Source organism: Alosa alosa, chromosome 1 (assembly GCF_017589495.1).
Source record: "Alosa alosa isolate M-15738 ecotype Scorff River chromosome 1, AALO_Geno_1.1, whole genome shotgun sequence".
Lineage (NCBI taxonomy): Eukaryota > Metazoa > Chordata > Actinopteri > Clupeiformes > Clupeidae > Alosa > Alosa alosa.
Window position 1 is genome coordinate 44,367,074 of NC_063189.1, and position 19,342 is coordinate 44,386,415.

Here is a 19,342-nt window from a genome sequence, read left to right on the forward strand (position 1 = left end):
TCACTGCTGGGGGAGAGAGGGCCCTGGAACACACAGAGACAAGAGACAGAGAGACAGACAGAAAGAGAGAGAGAGAGAGAGAGAGAGAGAGAGAGAGAGATGAGGGGGGAAAGAGAGGGGGAAAGAGGGAGAGATGGAGAGAATGAGAGGAGCGCCACACACACTAAGGCACAGTGAGACAGTGCAGCCTGATCAAAGGCTCCAGAGAGAGGAGGGGAAGCGTCTCTCTAAAAATGGCTCCCCGGCTGACTCTTCCGAGTTCTGTCAAACACCACACACACACACACACACACACACACACACACACACACACACACACAGACAGACACACACACACTTTTATATTTAACTAAAGGCCGTGCCTGCCGTGTGTCATCCAGTGGCAGGAGAACGTGACGCTGTGTTGCAGCTGCTTTGCAGAGCTGCCTTTGTTTCCTCGGCGCGGCACGGCGCCTCCTCTCTGTTTGCCGGCAGGTTTGGATGGGAAGGGTAAGGAGAGATCCGTGACGGCCGAGCCCGACAGCAGTCGAGTCAGTCTTAAAGAGAGCTGGCCTCAGAATACGCCGTGAAAATGTCTCCTACATAAAATCAATGATTTGTTTAATTTAGACAGGGCTCGTAAATGTGTTAATTTCAAAGACGGCCCACAAATCTAGAGGGCCTTGTTATCCCATTTGCCGGACCATTAGTTGGCAAATGATAGAGGGAGTATTGTTAAGATAGTGGATATTAGCTCTGCTCTCGGTGTGGCACACTGACGTCAGCCGCTCCCACCGGCTGTCAAGCAAACATTATCAGTCATTTCCTCACAGGCAGCTTCGCAATAAATCACACAGATATGATGTCAATAGGGTATCTATACTACTTAATGCAATTTATCATGCTTGTTTGTCATTTTTCCCACTATAATCCATGAAATGTCTACTCAAGGCTCCTCTCTTCCTCTTTCTTATTTCAGGCAGTTCACAGATATGGATATGCATGGATGTTACAGATAACATTATATGATACAAAATTGTAATAATATTTGTTTTCAACACACTCATTTTATCACATTATATTTATATACAAATCTATAGCACAAATCTATATACAAATCTCCAGTATACAAACATGTATCAGTACTTTATCCTTATTTAAAAAATAGATGAATGTCGTGGTTGTGTCCGTATTTTGGTTGTGATTAATTCTCTGATTCCCTCCTCCAGCAGTGCTCCTGTGTGGCTGCGGATGCGCTCCCTCGTCCCCGCCTCAGCCCTGGTGCCAGGCATCAACACTCATCCATCTGTGCGCTAGTCAGCAATCAGGGGACATGCAGGCAAATGCCACCCATGACCTGGAGCACAAGGCAACTGACAAACAAGCAGAGACAAATCAGAGGGTAATTTAGCAGCGCAGCGCTAAAATCTCATTATTTGGCCATTCAGATTTAGCAGCTTGCCCAGACAGGGCCATAAATTCATCTGGCCATAAATTATTAAAGGAACAGCCTGTGGTGTAAATCAAAATCAACACTGTTTGTGCAAGGAATTAAGTTCACTTCTGCTCCTCCACCCACAGTCACACGGAATGTTCTTATTTCAGCCAAGGCAGAGAGAAAGAGAGAGAGAAAGGGAGAGAAAACATGTCACATGAGTCCTTGTGTATCAACAATGAACTTAACCGGATCTTTAAGCAGAGGTGACTTTAGGTAAAAAAAGATGATTTTTTTTCTCTGCCCTGCTAAAAAAAGAAACAGTGTAAAAAGACACGGGTGGCTCCTCCTCCTCCATGGCCTGTGGCCAAGCCTCCCGCACTGAAATGTGTTTAGAGCAAAACATCCAAGCGATGGCTTTATCTGACGAGACACCCTCATTCTGGAACGTCACTTTGTATTTGGATTATCAGCTGCCATTTTAAGAGGGTTCTTTTTGTGTGTGTGCAGGGATGCAAGTGCGCTTGTAAGTCCCCCTGCCCGTTCTTTGACACTTCTGCAGGAGACACTGTGAGCACTCTGAGAAGGACACTGACATCAGAACTTGCTGTTCCCGGGCAGCCTCAGTGTTTGTTTTTTTAGGGTTTTAGGGTCTCAAGCACGCCATGACGGTGTGATTTCAAGAGGAGCTGTGAGCCATCAGAGTTCCACAGCTCCAAGGCCGGCGTTAAGGCATCAGAGTTCCACAACTCCAAGGCCGGCGTTAAGGCATCAGAGTTCCACAGCTCCAAGGCCGGCGTTAAGCCATCTTGTCTGGGAAACAGACAGAGAGCTGCAAATGGTCTCCTGGCTGGTGGCACATTTCTGATATTCCTGATCATTCCCTGCCTGACACAACCCCAGTCAGGTCATGCAGTTTGTGTGTGTGTGTGTGTGTGTGTGTGTGTGTGTGTGTGTGTGTGTGTGTGTGTGTGTGTGTGTGTGTGTGTGTGTGCTTGCACGTGTGTTTGTTTGTTTGTGTGTATGCACTCAGCATGTTCTCTCCTTCTTCCCTCCTTCAACCACATTTTAACTAGTGCTTAAGCTTCTGCTAATTTCTCTCCTCTTGTTCTTCGTTGTAGTATATATTGGTACCTAAGGTCTTCTTCTTTGCATTGTAGCTTGAATCTTATTCCTCATTTAAGTGGCCTCATTTCAGGCTCCATCCGTGGCATGGTGAGGATGATTCAGAGTGTCGTCGCCTTTTTTTACGCCTCGTGATTTTCCACCAGCGGAGCTATGGGCTGGTTATCTATAGCACCACCTCCTCACCACCACACCCCCACACACTCACTAATCATATCTTTTTTTCTTTCAAGACATTTTTTTGTATTCTTTGTTTTGTCAGCCGGTGGATGTAATTCATGTCCACAGACACAGGTGATATGTATCTATTGTGGCTGCATTAATAATAATGTTGTTGCCTTGGCTGTGCTAAGACATGAAAATGATATGATGTGTGTGAAGGATGGCATGGAAGGAAATGCCTAACTAGGGGAGAAGAACGCGAGGACATAATTGATTAGCATTTTGAAGGTGAGCACAAGAGATTTTCTGGTTCACTCTGTTCTGGGTGGCGTCGGAGAAAAGTGTGTGGATTCTAACCATCTTGACATGTCCTTGTGGAGTGATCTCAACCGTGATGATAATAACAATAATTATCTTCTAAGTGTGGAAAGTCAAAGACATGAATATTCTCACATTGTGTTAGTCCTGCAGACAAATTGTCTCACTTTTTTCTTTATTCCTGTCTTATTTTAAGAGGAACAAATTAACAATAATTGGTTGTTAGAGATGTCCTGAATAAAATGTAGAGCACAATTGCATGGTCAGTCTAATGTTGGAAAAGAAAGAAAATGCATTTAAAACATTTTTAAACATTTCTACCTGGTTTAGATGTGTAGAATTATAGTACCATACACTTCTGGAGTTGTTTTAATAAATGTAAAACAAAGATATTGAGATGAAATAGCGTTTAAATAGTTTCATTTAAATGGACAGCAGAACTTGCTATCAGATTTGATTAGTGCTTTAGTTATTCTTCCACAGACATTAGATATCTGAAAAATTAGTATTAATCACGACATGATTTCTAAAGATTAACCCCGGTTTCCCTTTATCCCTGATCCGCAGACCTTTGGGAAATTGATCTGGCAAGATTGATGGATGTCCTGACTAAAGGTTTGTCCTTGCTCCTCTGTTTTTGTTGAAATCCAGCAAGCTCGTTTGTTTAATGATGCAATTGTATCTCATTTTGGGCACTTATGTGTAATGTCACATTGAACAGTCTCCCAGATGCAAAAATGAGACTTTTAATAAATTGAAAACACTCTTGATGCAGCCCCACACACATTTCAAATAAAGTTCAAGTCCAGTGAACTCTGACTAATACTACCAGGTCAGAAATCACTGATAAAGGGAATACCATTGCACGTCGCATTCAACCTTCAAATCTAAACCATCAGACTGAGCACCAGAAAGCAAATTATTATTACTAAACACTCACCACAGTTAACATTACAAAACCACTAAAGCAAAATGCTGTCCCAAGATGCCCCCTCCCCTATATTGTTGACTATGACTGCTAGTTATCTGAGGGGAAGCAGCACCACTGGTTGTGCAAACAAAGAGCTCAGGCCATCCACAGGCGACAGCGTGGCCCAGGGTCCTGCAGTTCAATTGGCCCTATTACAGTGGAGTGCACCAGGGGCCAGTTACGGGGCCTGTGCCTGGAGCCCTGGCCTGGGGGGAGAAGGAGCGTCTGATAGGGAGGCTGATGGAGAGGGAGCCGTGATGTTGACACACTGGATATTAGTCACCCTGGAAGAGCATGGGGCCTCGGCGTGCCATTTTCATTTCCTTTATTCCTTATCCGGTTAATGGTCGACTCTAAACACGGGCGAGGCCTGGCCACTACCTGGGCAGTTATGTGAGGTTACACTATGCATGTGTGTGTGTGTGTGTGTGTGTGTGTGTGTGTGTAAGAGAGAGAGAGAGAGAGAGAGAGAGATGAGGAGGGTGCTCATATTTATTGTTCATGTATTTTTAAAAAGGCCAGCAGCAGAGTCAAACGTGTAAACACCAGCTGACCTGGGAGCAGTGAGGGGGTGGGGAGGCCTGAGAGAGCCCCGGTGATGGTGGTGTCCCCACCCAGCCCAGAGTTAACTGCCCATTCCACTTCATTAACATTGACACACATTACTCACTGGCATTACACCGACACCATTCATGTCCCTTACTGTGACATAAAACGACATATTAACTATTGATCAGCCTTTCCCTCTGTTCGATCACCCATTCTAATTTCGCTTTAACTGCACTTAAGTCCATCTTTCATTCAAACAAGTTCTTAAGTGAACCCCCAAGTAGCCCAAAACGAATTCAGATGAGCAATTCACATTCAGTCTAAACTATAAATGCATATTAATCTTATCATGCGCTTATTGACAAGCCAAACATTCATAGCCAGTAGCAGTGCATTGACTGAAACAGTGAGATTATCACTCCTGTCACTCTTCCTCTATTGAAATGAAATGATCCCTCAGGCTGGTGACCCTGTGACCTTTGAACCTTCACACATAGAAAGGCCATAGCCTGGGGGAGAGTTGCTGTTTTGAACTCCTCGTTTATGTTTCGATGAGCGGAGATCACATCCTCTGCTGCACCTGTCAGCGCAGAGGCATTAAGCCTTGTCAGCTCAGGCCACACTGGCTGTGATGACCATGGGCCAAATGCTACATCTCACTTGAGATGGTGACTACATCCCATAATAATCCAAGGCCTGGACATGCAGGTGTGTGCATCTTAAGGTAAAGGAAGCCATACATTTTCCGTTATTTTAAAAGAAACATATTCGATAAAAACGATACAACACGCTTTGGTAACTGCCATTCTACAGCTTTTACATGGGCATAACACATTTAAGACAAGGCAAGCCTTTACTGCAGCAATGCAACAGTAGTGTTCTCAGAATCCCATTTGGGCTCATGTCAGATCATTACCGTTACTAAAGTGATTTAGAGTGCACAGTATAGGGAAATGGTCAAATGTAAAGACACAATGAGCCATGTGTGAATAGACAGACACACAGACAGACAGACTGTGTCAGGCCTAATGTGTCTTCCTCCTGGGCCACATCACAACTCCTTTACCCTCTCAGACCAGTGTTTTCCCTCAAAATGACATCTACACAGCAACTCCTCCCTTGGCTGGGTCTCAATCATACGCACACCTATGCGCGCACACACACACACACACACACACACACACACACACACACACACACACACACACACACACACACACACACACACACACACACACAACTCTTACATTTATGTGCACACACACACACACACACACACACACACAAACACACACACACACACACACACTCTTAGTGCCATCAACCTGTGATGTTGCGATGACACGCCTGAAGACCTGCACGTTGGGGAACACACACACACACACACACAAACACACTGCAGCCTGTGACCTCTGACCCCTGGGAAGCCTGCCACTGACTGATGACTCTGAGATTACCGCTCCTCTGGGACGCACGAGCCCACATCCCAACCAGCCTGCCTGGATTGAAACATTGATTCTGAGGGGCTTCCTTCATCTCTCTCTCTCTCTCACTCTCACTCTCCCTCTCTCCTCTCTCTCCAGTGCTTAGGGTACTGAGAAGAAGGGACTAACATGACCTTTGAGCTACATCAGAGACTGTGGTCAAGGTAGGAGCTGTCTGTCGCACATAATGCCCCCCCACACACACACACACACCCTCACTGCAAGTGAAGCGCCATCGCTGAAGTGTGATTAGAACTCCCTTCCAAACAAACATGGCCGCCCGTATTGAATTCCTGTCGACTTCATGCAAACCAGACGTGACAGATCTAATTTGTTTGTCCCGTTGGCCTAATATAACCTGATACCTTTAAGCAAGAGCCACGGGCTGTGAAATGGTAGGAGGAAATGGGTGAGAGGGCCGAGCTGAGGTTCATAGAGAGAGAGATGGGGGAGAGAGAAAGACAGAGAGAGAGAGAGAGAGAGAGAGAGAGAGAGCGAGTGAGTTAGAAAAAGGGTGAGTTATCTTTGCACGCAGTCCTTTACTGTCTGCCTCCACTCATCAGTTCAGAGTCCCGGCGTCACAAGGGGAACGCGAGGAGCATCCAGCCGAGGACTTCCTGCATTTAAGTTTGAAAAACAATCCATTCAAAATGTGTGTGCCTGCCAGGATTGGCAGTCCGTGTTTTTGTTTTTGTGTGTGTGTGTGTGTGTGTTTTCCTGGGCCTCTTCCTGAAAGATGGTGGTGATAGAGGAACTGAGTTTAGAGTGGGACACAGTGTATTAACTTAGAGTGAAGGCATCATGAGGGTAACAGAGTCTGCTGCAAGAGAGAGAAGAGAGAGAGAGAGAGAGAGAAATGGAGAGACAGGGGAGGAAAGCGAAAGAGTAGAGGCGAAGAGTGTGAGGACAGAGCACAAAGAAAGAAAGAGGGGGAGAGAGAGAGCAAGAGAGAGGGAGACCGAGAGAGAGGGCACCCGTGGACAGCTACAAGATGGAGTAGCAGCATGCGCGAGATAAGCTGTCGCCGCGGAGACAGTGTGTGACAGTCCTCGAAGCGGCAAGCAGGCGAGAGTGTGACAGGGAATACAGAGAGAGGCATTATTGTTTAAATCATTGATTGCTTCCCTCCTCCCCTCAGCCACTGACGCCTCTGACACCAGAGAGAAAGAGAGAGAGAGAAAGCGAACAAGAGAGGGGAGAGAAAAAAACAGACCAAATCCAGTTCCCTTTCCTTTGTTGTTTTTCAATTCCACTGTATTCAGGTCTTGCTGCTTGCTTTGTCCTCCCCATCTCCATTTTTCTCTGTCCCTCTCTCTCTCTTTTCTCTGTCCTTCCCTCTCTCTCTCTCTCTCTGTCTCTCTCCCTCGTTCCCTCTCCCTCTGTCTCTCTCCCTCGTTCTTACAAAGCATGCTATTTACGCATTCTGTCACGGCGTCTGTGCTGGCCGGGTGTTTCAGTGGCTCTGTCCCCAGCACTGACGGGGACGTGGAACAGCACTCATGCATTAGCCCGGTTAGGTAATGGACTTTGTTGTCTTCAAAAGAAAAGAAAGACTGAGAGAAAACAAATGAAAATACATTTGAGCTCGTCACACTGCTGTCCTCAGTATCTCTGAGCAGTAAGACAAAAGAGTTTTCTCTCTCTCTCTCTCTCCCTCTCTCTCTCTCTCTCTCTATCTCTCTATGTCTCTTTCTCTCTCTGTCTAAGAGCTGAGTGATGCAAAATACATGGAGGTTTTGACAATCTCCATTGAACTAAGTATCATGTCTCTGCTCACAGTCGGGCGCTGTGGGTGTTTAGATGCAGTTCTCACTCAGACACATTGTCTGGTCAAAGGGATTGATTTTCTCTCTCCAGTCTTTATGTTCTGGCAGCTCGAGCAAAGCTGTACAAATAGTGAAATCATTAGATATATCTCAGTAGGTGAACATGCCATAGATTGCTGAAGGTTGTGAGGATATTGGTATTTTGCTCAGCCCCCCTCACCCGCCACACACCCACGCACATTGCACCTCTGGCTGTTTGCAAAGACATGGCGTCTGCCAAGTATTCAGGAGCTTTCTTGTTCAGACGAAAGTCAAGTTTGAGACTGATGAAGAAAGGTTATATATCTATATACTTTCAGGCTATATGCCTTAAGGCTATATACCTCACAGAGAAGTATATACGTTAGTGCATATATCCCTTTATACCACAGAGAGATATAAATACCTTAAGAGACAACAATCTGTACCAAGACCCAAGACTTAGTTTTAACATTGTTCAATTAGACTGCTGAAATAGACTGTTGACTTTTTTGTTCATCCCTGTCATTAAGAGTATGTGAATGACTGACAGACTAAATGAATGACTTTAACATGGACAGTGGTAACTGTGGTGAACAGAGGAAATGAGAGAACGACGGTGAAGTGTTGGATGAGTGTAAGAAAACCAGAATGGTGAGTGACTGAACAGCTGATTGGAAAAAGTGAGTGCACAAGTAAATGAGTAAGTAAATGAGTGAGTGAGGGACTGGGGGGAGTGTGCTTGAGTGAGTGTCCTAGTGCTCTAATCATCTCTCCTTTCTCACCCATCCTCTCGCTCTCGTTCCCTCCTCTCCTCTCTCTCTCTCTCTCTCTTTCAATCTTTCCCTCTCTCATTGTCATGGCATGCAGACGCATGGCAGCGGAAGTGCTGGGCAGAAAGTGGCGAACAGTGAGGTCTAGTGACATCCCTGCCAACCCTGCCCACCCCCCCCCCCCCCCCCATACACACACACACACACACACACACACACACACTGTCTCCAGGCTCCGCAGACAAGATCCCCCCAACCCTCCCCACCCGCCTTTCTCCCCGCTTGCCCACTCGCCCAGAGCCTGACACTGACGTGACACTCGTGAAATAATTATGAACCAAAAACACTGCTGACAGCAAACAGCCCGCTCCCCTCAATGATGTGTCAGCTGTGATTAGCATTGGTCCTGCCATCCGCACACAAACACACACACACACACACACACACACACACAGAGAGCCCCCCAGTCAGCCAGCCAGCCAGAGACCCAGCGAGATGTAGTGAGACGGAGACAGGGAGGGAGGGAGTGAGGGAGTGAGGGAGAAGAGAGATGGGAGAAAAAGGGCAAGAAGGAAAAGAGAGAGAGAGGGAGAGAGAGAGAGAGAGAGAGAGGGAGAGAGAGAGAGAGAGAGAGAGAGAGGGAGAGAGAGAGAGAGAGGGAGAGAGGGAGGGAAATGATGAGGACAAGCAGGAACCAAAAAAAAGAAAGAGATTTAGAAAGACCGAAAGTGCATGTATGAGAGAGAAACAGAGAAAGAAAGGAGGATGGAGAGAGAGAGAGAGATGGAGAATGATAGAGCCAGTGGGGAGGTGGGGGGTTGTGAAATGCAGGGATGGACCAGCATCCCCTCTGGACACAAGAGAATACACCCTGAAAAGTGACACCTGTATCTGTCGCCTGCCGTTAGCCGAAATATGCCATGCTCCAGGCCACGACGACACACCCCGCCGGCAGCACGCCCTAATGTGTGGGCTCTGCCCTTTCCCTGCTAAATACCAAAGGTCACAACATGGGGAACGCAACACCCTGTCATGTCTCTTTGTGTGTGTGTGTGTGTGTGTGTGTGTGTGTGTGTGTGTGTGTGTGTGTGTGTGTGTCTGGATGCAAGAGTGTGTGTATGAGTTCAGTAAGTTTACACACAGTAAGTGTGTGTATTTGTGCACTTACTTGCAAGCACCCACGTGTGCGCAGCCAGTCAGTCAGTCCAAAACTCAAGTCATCCTCAGTACATCACCTCATACTACACACTCCTGGTTATAACTGGGCTAGCATGCTAACATATATTATGCATCTCCATCACTGGGCTAGCATGCTAACACTGAGAGAACCTTATGCATCCCTGGCCGTCACTGGGCTAGCATGTACACATATAGTATGGATTCCTCAGCTCACAGACTGTGAGGACCCAGCTTAGCTCCAGCACGGCACGTTGCGGCCCACCCTACTGCTGCAGCTCTGGGACCTAGGGCTGAGATTGATAAGTGGATTTGGAGAGCCGCCTCTGAAGTACAAGGGGAAAGGCTTTGTCTCCGCCAGTAAAGGGGTATAAACAGGGGAGTGTACATAACTCTTCTTAACAGAGAGTAAAGCCCAGGAAAACAACTTGCCGTCTGAGTGGACAGTACATTTCAAAGCAGTATATTTGGAGATAAATCTAAGATGATCTGCCATGAAACACTCACAGAAGAGCGATGGGAAAAAAAGAATTTATGAGGAGGGGAGTCTTGAGGAGGGGAGTCTTGAGCTTTCAGAGACCAACAAAACGACCGTGACCGAATAGACAAATAAAAATATTTTTTATGGTACAGAAAATAGAGTGTTCTCAGACAGTTTGCTTGTCTTTTGGCTTTACACAAGGGTTTTGTCAGGCCACTCAGACATGCATTAAGTGGGTATATGAATGTACTGTGCAAAACAGGACGTAAATTTGCTGGCACGAGCTTGCTTCTGTCTGCATGAAAAAGAAGCATGAATTTGTTTTGTTTGTATGTGTGCATATTTGTGTCTTTGTTCAACTGTGCATGGCTATGAGTGTGTACACATCAAGCATGCATGCATATGTGTGTGTTTGCGTGTGTGTGTGTGTGTGTGTGTGTGTGTGTGCGCGCATGTGTACATACAGTATGTGGGTGTTGTCTGTCTGACTGTCTGTCAGTGAACATGGGCAGGGCCAGCGCGCGTCATGGGAGGGTGGCACGGGGTGACAGGGTGACACTCAGCTTTGAAGAGTTCATGCAATATTAATGTCCACAAGGGAGAATCACTGGCTTGGCCCCAGGGGTCACCCAATTAACTACAACACACTTCCATTTCCACGGTGGAGGAGAGAAGAGAAAGAGGGAAAATGAGAGAGTGAGAGAGAGTGAGAGAGAGAGAGAGAAAGAGAGAGTGAGAGAGAAAGAGAGAGAGAGAAGAGAAAGAGGGAAAATGAGAGAGAAAGAGAGAGTGAGAGAGAAAGAGAGAGAGAGAGAGAAAGAGGGAAAATGAGAGTGAGAGAGAGAGAGAGAGAAAGAAAGAGAGAGAGAGAGAGAGAGAGAGAGAGAGAGAGACTGTGTGGGTGGGTGTGTGTCACATTCAACACAAAAGGAGCAGAATCTGAACCCCTCAATGCACACATAACCACCACACCAACATTACTACTAATTTGCACTGTAAATCGGTCCCACTTTGCTTCAGCTAATTTCATAAGGCAGGGACAGTGCTGTTTTAGCATGTGGGTGCTTAAGGTGGTTGCTATGCTGTTGCTAGGGCGCTATCTGAAATGTTTGGGTATAATTGTTGATTTGAGCTCATGTCCTGGCCCAGACACCTGTGGAGAAGATAAGAAAAATGGCACTCCCCTCAGGATAAAGGGCTTAAGATGAAAATATTGCACTAACGTCACAAACGTGCCAGTGAACTCCGCTAGACCTTAAGTGTGTCCACATCTCTGAGATTAAAATCATAAATTATCATGATATCTTGATTTAGACGACAGCAAGCTACGAGAAAGCAGTAGAAATACGTGCAATAGATCCTGTGTAAAAGGGGTGACCAGGTGGCTAATTACAGACAATAATGTCCTAAATGGCCAGTTTATCTGGGTTCAGGGCTGGACAAAGAGCAACACTATCTCCCTCCACAGGCACTAATATATCACCCCCCCACCTCCCACCACCACCACCACCACCACACACACGCACACACACATACACACACACACACACACACACACACACACACACACACACACCACAGCATGGAGGAAGAGCTCATGGTTGTGGCTATTACCAGAGAACAGAACAACAAATCGAACCATAATCAGGTTTGTGATTTTTTTTGTTCGAAAATGTGAATCGTATTATATAGCTGTTGATTTAACCAAAAATATCAGAGCTATGCATCCAGCCAGTATGCCATAACAACATCTTGATTATGTGGAGGAAATACGCACAATTTCCAGCACTTTAATTAAAAACCTGGACAAAAAAAACAAGGTAACGAGAATGAGATTGTGAGATTTTAGGCCTTGTGCCATCCAGTTCATGTGTCAAAGCCATATCAGGTTCATTACCACAATAAGCTTAACCACTCCAAGGGAGACTCAAATGCAATATGCAAATCTCAGAGGATGCTATTAGACCAGAAGAGAGTTACATGTTTACATGCTGCCACTTTGGCCCGAACGCTGCTGAACATGTTTAGACTGCCTCTTAATCTTCAACACACTCGTACTGCTCTTAATTAATTACACACATCCATAATGGTCATTTAAAATGCACGGGACTCATTTTAGAGGGTATCAATTATGCTAATAAGTGAAAGAAAAGCTCATTTAATACAATTCATTCCAGGAAGCCCTGTGTTGCTGAGAGTTCATCCCATTTTTCCTAAATTTAATTTGTGTCGTGTAACTCTCTTTAATGGCTGTTTGGGAGGCTGGAGGGGCGAAGAGCTCATTAGAATTAAGATTTGGCTGGACTACTGCACTGGGACCAGACAGGGACTTCAGCAGGTGAACGCTTCATAGCTTATCAGTGTGATGCAGTGCCAGGCTCTTCCTGTCTCTGGTCCCAACCTGCACATTCATATTGTTACAGGGTTACAAGTGTTGGTGGATGACCATGTTTTACAGTATCACTTGAGAGCAGGAAGAAAGCAATGATACTACAGAAGTACTGTAACCTGTGCAGACTGCAATATGGAGGTGGATTTTTTTCTGGGCATTTAGAAGAAAAGACATCTCTATACACACTCCCCTCTCTCTCCCTCTCTCTCTCTCCCTCTCTCTCTCTCTCTCTCTCTCTCGGTCTTTGTCCCCCTAAATGTTAATGGCTCCATCCTATTTGCATCGAAATGAATCGTCTCCTTCTGCGTAGCGGGCTGAGTGGAAACCGGCCCATTGACACACAGCCCTTGTGTTCAGTCCTGTTCTCTGCTGCCTCCACGCCCAGCGCCATGCTGCCATAATGAGACAGTCTCCCTATTGTGTGGCGGACAGATAGCGAGTAAGTGAGTGAGCGGAGAGGGCAGTGGTGACGGACGGACGAGGTGGGGGGTGGGGGGTTGGTTTGTGGTGTGGGTGGGTGCAGGGCCGGGGTCCAAATAAGGACAGGCCACAGGTGGAAGCAGCCAGTTAGAGTTGAGTTCTGATTGCCCGCTGGATGCGGCTCCGTTGGCCTTGTCAGACAGGTGATTTTGCACCTGTCCGGCACGTCAGCGCGCCCACACAGAGTCACAGCGCCACTGCGTTTCCAGGGTGATGTCTGATAGCTGACCGAGATGGCCAGAAGGACGGCATGGCTGTCCATAGCATCCTGATTCTTTCCACACTGCCACTGATCTGGTCTCAGAGCTCAGGTATGTGCTGTCTATTTGAACACTGGGAATTCCTGCTGCCATACAAATTCCTAGCTCTTGAATACATATTCCCTTTAGTAGACACTAATCACCGTTTGCTGAGAAAATTGTCTGGTGGCAGATTTGCAGATGGATGATAAATGTGTGTGTTTTGACTTCTTTTACAAATGTAAGTGGTTAGAGGTTCACTCACTTACTCCCTCAGTGTATGTGTTTCTCAGTGTGTAGTGTGCATGATGTCCCCAGCCCCTACATTGTGTAGTTTGTGTGTGTGTGCCTGTGTGTGTGTGTCTGTGTGTATAGGCCTGTGTGTGTGTGTGTGTGTGTGTGCGCGTGTCTGTCTGTGTGTGTGTGTGTGTGTGCACATCCATGATGTCCCCACAAGTCCCCCTGCAGTGTGTGGTGAAAGCGAGCTCACAGCACTCTGGAGTGGCCCTGTTCCGAGTCTCGTCCGGCTTCCTGGGGGAAATTCAATTCAGCCAAGAGGCCTATTAGCATTCTGCTGATCAACGCTAAGAGAAGCCGGACAATCCACTTAACGAGCAAAAAGACTCCTCCACAGCTCCTCAACGGCAGATAACATCAAACAGGTACAGGCAGGTCACAGCAAGGGGTGAGCACTCTGCAGACCACACAGCTCTCTGCTGGAGACGCCTCTCTCTCTCTCTCTCTCTCTCTCTCTCTCTCTCTCTCACTCACTCTCTCTCTCACTCACTCTCTCTCTCTCTCTCTCACTCTCTCTCACGCTCTCTCTCTCTCTCACTCACTCTCTCTCTCTCTCACTGTCTGTCTCCTCTATGGTCCCTTTTAATAGCCCCTTTCACACACTTTTGATCATTGCTGGTTTTTTGGCCCAGTGGTTTAGCCGTCTCTCTGACGCTGAGGGACTGTGGCGACGCTGGGGGTTATTTGAGAGGTGTCACGGAGGGATCACCACTGACTTACAATGCGGCAGCGCACGACAATTACAAAGATAGGATGGGACGAGCAGCCTGAAAATGCAAACCAGAATTATCACTCACTCACTCACTCACTCACCACTGCAATGATACACCTCCAGGAAACCTTCCAAGGTCTCTCGTGGGTTATCAGAACGGCACATTTCAGACCACAAAACACATCGGCTGGATCATTACTCCGTGTCAACGCTTTGTAAGCTCCATCACACATAAAGCCAAGCTGAGCGTCGGACCCTGGATGTCTTTTACGACACTGTAAATACATTACTGTTCTGCACTGCGCGCCGACGCCCTGGCAGGCTATTATCATCTGCCAGTGTTCTCTGCACACACACACTCTCATGGAAGTGGTGGGCTGGGGTGGAGGAAGGGGGTGGTGGTGTGTGTGTGTGTGGGGGGGTCCAAGTGTTTTCTGATTGGTGTAATTAAGAACCCCTCTGGATGGACTTGAGCTCGGCCTCCCCAGCTAATAGCCAACAAACATATAAGCGCGGTAAACTAATGGTGTGAGTAATTAAGCAGAGTCGTGTTTAGACGCATGAGGGAGCAGGATCCAGCCGCCTGCGTCAAACACTCCAGTGTGCCTGTGTGTGTGTGTGTGTGTGTGTGTGTGTGTGTGTGTGTGTGTGTGTGTGTGTGTGTCTCAGTCTCATCTGATCCGCCTGGCTGGCCAGAACCAGTCCAGAACCAGTCCAGATCCGCTGTGGTTCTGTTCAGCCGGGCACACAGAGCAGAGATCATTGTGTCTTGTTTCAGGAAATGAGCAAAAAAACACACAGTACACAGCCCTTGATCATTCTCCATCTCAATTATACGATGAGCCCTGAAAACTGGCCTCTTGCCATATTTCTTATCATAACAGAGTGATTGAATTCTGCTGGGCACTGTTTTAGCATAGGACTGCACTGCTCAGTTTCCAGTCTCGACAGCACCGAAATCTCCTCCATCCTCTCAGCTCCACCTGGTCCGCCCCGCGAAAGTTAATCTACATACATTACAGTGGCCTTTGAGCGACTTCAAGTGCAGCTGACAGCCTCAGAATTACACATCAGGAAGAGTCAGTGGAGATGGATTTATCGCGAGTTCAAGTGTCCGTGTTACATTGGAAAGGTCACAGGTCCTGCAGGTTCCTCCCAGGAGTTCCGGCGTGGCCGCTGCGAATCTGAATACAGACGAGAGGCCCTGATAGATTGATGCATAACAACTCCCAGCATGCATGTGGCCCCGACAATTTGCCATGTCGATTCCTCTCCAGCTTCAGTTGCATCTTAATTTGAATGTAAGCAAGTGGTGTTAAGCTGCAGTAATGCTTTGAGTTAAAGCAGCCGGCGTGGCGTCACCTCCGCTTTGCCTTTTGATGGGACCCCGTGACTTTGGACAGGAGGCTGATGAAAAACCAGATGCAGGCGGACTAACCATGGTAATTATTTTAAACAGGGGGAGGGATGGTGGGGAAAAGTTCAGCTATTGCTTTCAAAAGTAGTCAGAGGGGGCGAAATCACAGGGGTGTACCTTAAAATGTTTAGGAAAAAAAAATATTTAATCACTTTTAATTATCCTCTCAAGCTGTCATTTTACTTTTGTTTAGGAAATCTTTAAAACTAAAAGATATCAAATTTCAATCTTAAGTAAGTAAAAATGTACAACATCCACACAATATTTACAAGACAGCACAAAAACCTGCTTTATGCATTTTGAAAAATATGGCAGATTTGCTTAATGCATTTTTCTCCGTGTATGTTGACCATTTCCAGATCCTTTACCAAGTCTCCTGTTTCTGCCATCTCTGTGTGTTTTGCCCATGGGTTAATCAGGGCAAAAGGGAAAGAAATATTCTGTCCTCTCACAATTATCAGCTTTGCAAATATTAAAGTGTCTTGCTGCATCACTGGGGTTACTTTGATTGGTATGTTAACCTTTGACTACACTATAAAGCAGTCTACTCTGTGCACCCATATTGGAAGGGCTGGAATTTAATTCTGAAATGATTTGGGATAATAAGGAAGATGGATAATGTATGCATGAAGGATATTACGTTTGGGCTAAATGCAGTTGGGGGGCCAGAGCTATTGGAGTTGAATAATCACACTGAGTTATAATCTGGGTGATAGAAATACCGCACTGTCACAGCCAAGAGAGCAACTCTTAAATCAAGTGTGAGGAGAGAGTGGAAAAAGGCAAGGAGATGAGAGAGAGAGAGAGAGAGAGATAGAGAGAGGTGGGCCAAAGACACGTCTCTTTTTCACCAAACACTAGGCACTGCTGCTGCTGTCCTTTTGTCTCCACACGCTCCGTCTCCTCCTCCCTGATGAAAGCCCTGCCATCTATTTTTAATTTCTTCATCAGACACCTGCACCTTCACACGACGCCGGGATGACCAAGCTGACCGAACAGGCCTCTGATGACATTGTTTACCTCGATCTGGCTAAGATGCAATAAATGTCACTCCCTTTTTGATGCTGAATTAACAGCAAACGTCTCTTAACTTCTTATGTGTAAGATAAATGATAAAATATCAAGAGCACCATTCATTCTGAATGTTTAGTTATTTATTTTATTTATTAAATCACTGGACCAGTTTTAAGTTAAACATTTCAGCGCTGAGATTATTTTAATTTCGTAAAACAGCTACACCCAACAGAGAAGAGAGTAAGGTGTCCTGCAAGGAGACGAAGATGAAAAAGAATAAACATCTACAGAGGGGAATAAAAATATTAAAACAGCCGCACCAATAAATCACTCTGCCCCCTCCAAACGTAGGACTAAAATACTCAGGACAGTTTTTAATTAAGCCTAAACACTAAACTCATATATGCTTCATCTACGCATGGTAACTTGAATTTGCATATACTAATTTCACCATATTAGATTTTTAAAGCGCATATCATGTGATCTACGTTTTTATGCTCCTCATAGTCATTATTTTAACCCTGATTGCTCTGATTAATTAGGTGCATTTGGGATAGAAACACTTGGTCTGTGATCACCCCTGTCAGTGTGTCTGCTGTGTTTGAAAATCTGTTTTTAAACCACACGTTTAAAAGGACTGTTGTGCTTTAATGTTTTGGCAATGAAATTGTTTAACACTGGTTATTCTAATGAACCCACGTTTCATTGAGGATATAAATTACAGATAACTATGATATTCAGTGTTTTGTTTGTCTGTTTGTTTGTTTGTTTTTCTGAGGAGGGCATCACTCCTAACTGCTAACACACTGCTGTGGGAGGGAGCTCCTGGTGAGCTGTGGAGTGAAGTGATTATAACTAGACTGCTCCTTATTCCCCATTCACCCATGCCTGCCTGCCTGCCCCAGGCACCGCCACATTACAATCCTGCTGTCGCATCCCCATCTCCATGCCAGTTGATCTAATTCAAAGAGAGCTCAGACGACCAGAGACACTAGTCTCCATCTAAAACTATTCTTCCTGAAATTCTTTCACTTTTCCTCCTCCTCTTGTACCCCCTCTCTCTCTTTCTCTCTCTCTCTCTCTCTTTCTCTCTCTCTCTCTCTCTTGCGCACACTTTCTGTTTCTCTCTTTTCCTCCTTTTGTTCTCCTTGTGCCTATTTATCACAGTGTGAAGGTTGAAAGAGATATTATTAATCCTGGGGAATGAAGGCAGGGTTAGCGGCATGGATCGCATTGTGAGAGGGGTAATGATAGGAAGACGTGCTTGGCCAGTGGCCTGTGCTGGCTTGATGAATGGGGAGCAGGGGCAGAGTGAGTGGCGCCGGGTGGCGGGCCGCTGGGCCGTGCGACAACCACCCCACCACCACGCCACCTTGCCCCAGTCCCCCCACCCCACCACCACGCCACCTTGCCCCAGTCCCCCCACCCCACTGAAGCCACAAGCGCCTCCACCCCATCCACCTGGGTAAAAAGGAGAGGTGCGAAAGACCCACGACCAGCGCACACACACACACAGAAAACACATTTTATATATGTACACACACACACACATACATGCACAAACTCACAAAATGCATCTCACACACAAACAAAACATACATGTATGTTATAGACACACATACAAAACACATCCTACATAGACACATTCATGTATGTTATACACACATACACAAAACACATCTTACAAAGAGACATACACACAAAACACATCTTACATAAACACAAACACACATCTTACACACAAACACACACACATCTAAGCACACATACTCATACAATCACACACACACACATATGACCTCTCTCTTATCCACTCTTGTTCCTCCCCAGGCACACTGACTCTATTTCTTTTCTCCTCTTTGTCTTTCCCTCTATGATATGACTTTTCTGCTAGTTCCCCTTCCTCATCCCTGCATCATTCATCCTTCTTTCTTCTTTTTCTGCTTACTCTCTCCTTCCCGCTTCATGATCTCTGCTCTCTTACAGTGATATGGCCAAAGGATTATGGCTTCAATCTAAATGGCGAGCGATGAGAATATTTGAAACGTGTGCATTTATTTACAGCCTTTTGTGCAATTTAAGTTGTTGAGTTATTTTATATGATGCAGAAATGCGCACAATTGTACAGTGGAAGGACAAAATTGCAATACCTGTTTCCAGATGCTACCAAAATAAATGTGGTGTGTGTATGTGTGTGTGTGTATGTGTGTGCATTTGTGTGTGTGTGTGTGAGAGAGAGAGTGTGTGTCTGTGTGTGCTTACAGCTAGCCATGAAAGAAAATCTAGCAGAAGAGAGATGATGGTGATGTATTTATTTTCACAGCTCCCCATCCCAGGCTGTGTTGGTGAGGAGCCACTTGATAAATGTCCAGGGTGGGGAGCGTGAGGGGAACATGATGGTTTCACATACCGGCCTCTAAAACGTGCTGTCACGAGCTGACGCGTGGCCAGGCTGCAGACCATGACAGGCCTGACAATGCAACAACCCAATCAAGGCAGCTCTATTACTCTAAGTGTCATCTATCAGAAGCGGACACTGTGCCACAGAACAGAAT

General features: G+C 46.1%; 1 protein-coding gene across 1 annotated transcript in view; it reads right to left on the reverse strand.

The window, feature by feature from the left end:
- Positions 1–19,342, reverse strand: part of LOC125302844 — a 35,253-nt gene continuing 15,911 nt past the window's right edge. The window contains 1 exon segment of the mRNA XM_048256199.1: positions 1–23. Coding sequence (XP_048112156.1) covers positions 1–23 — 23 coding nt within the window.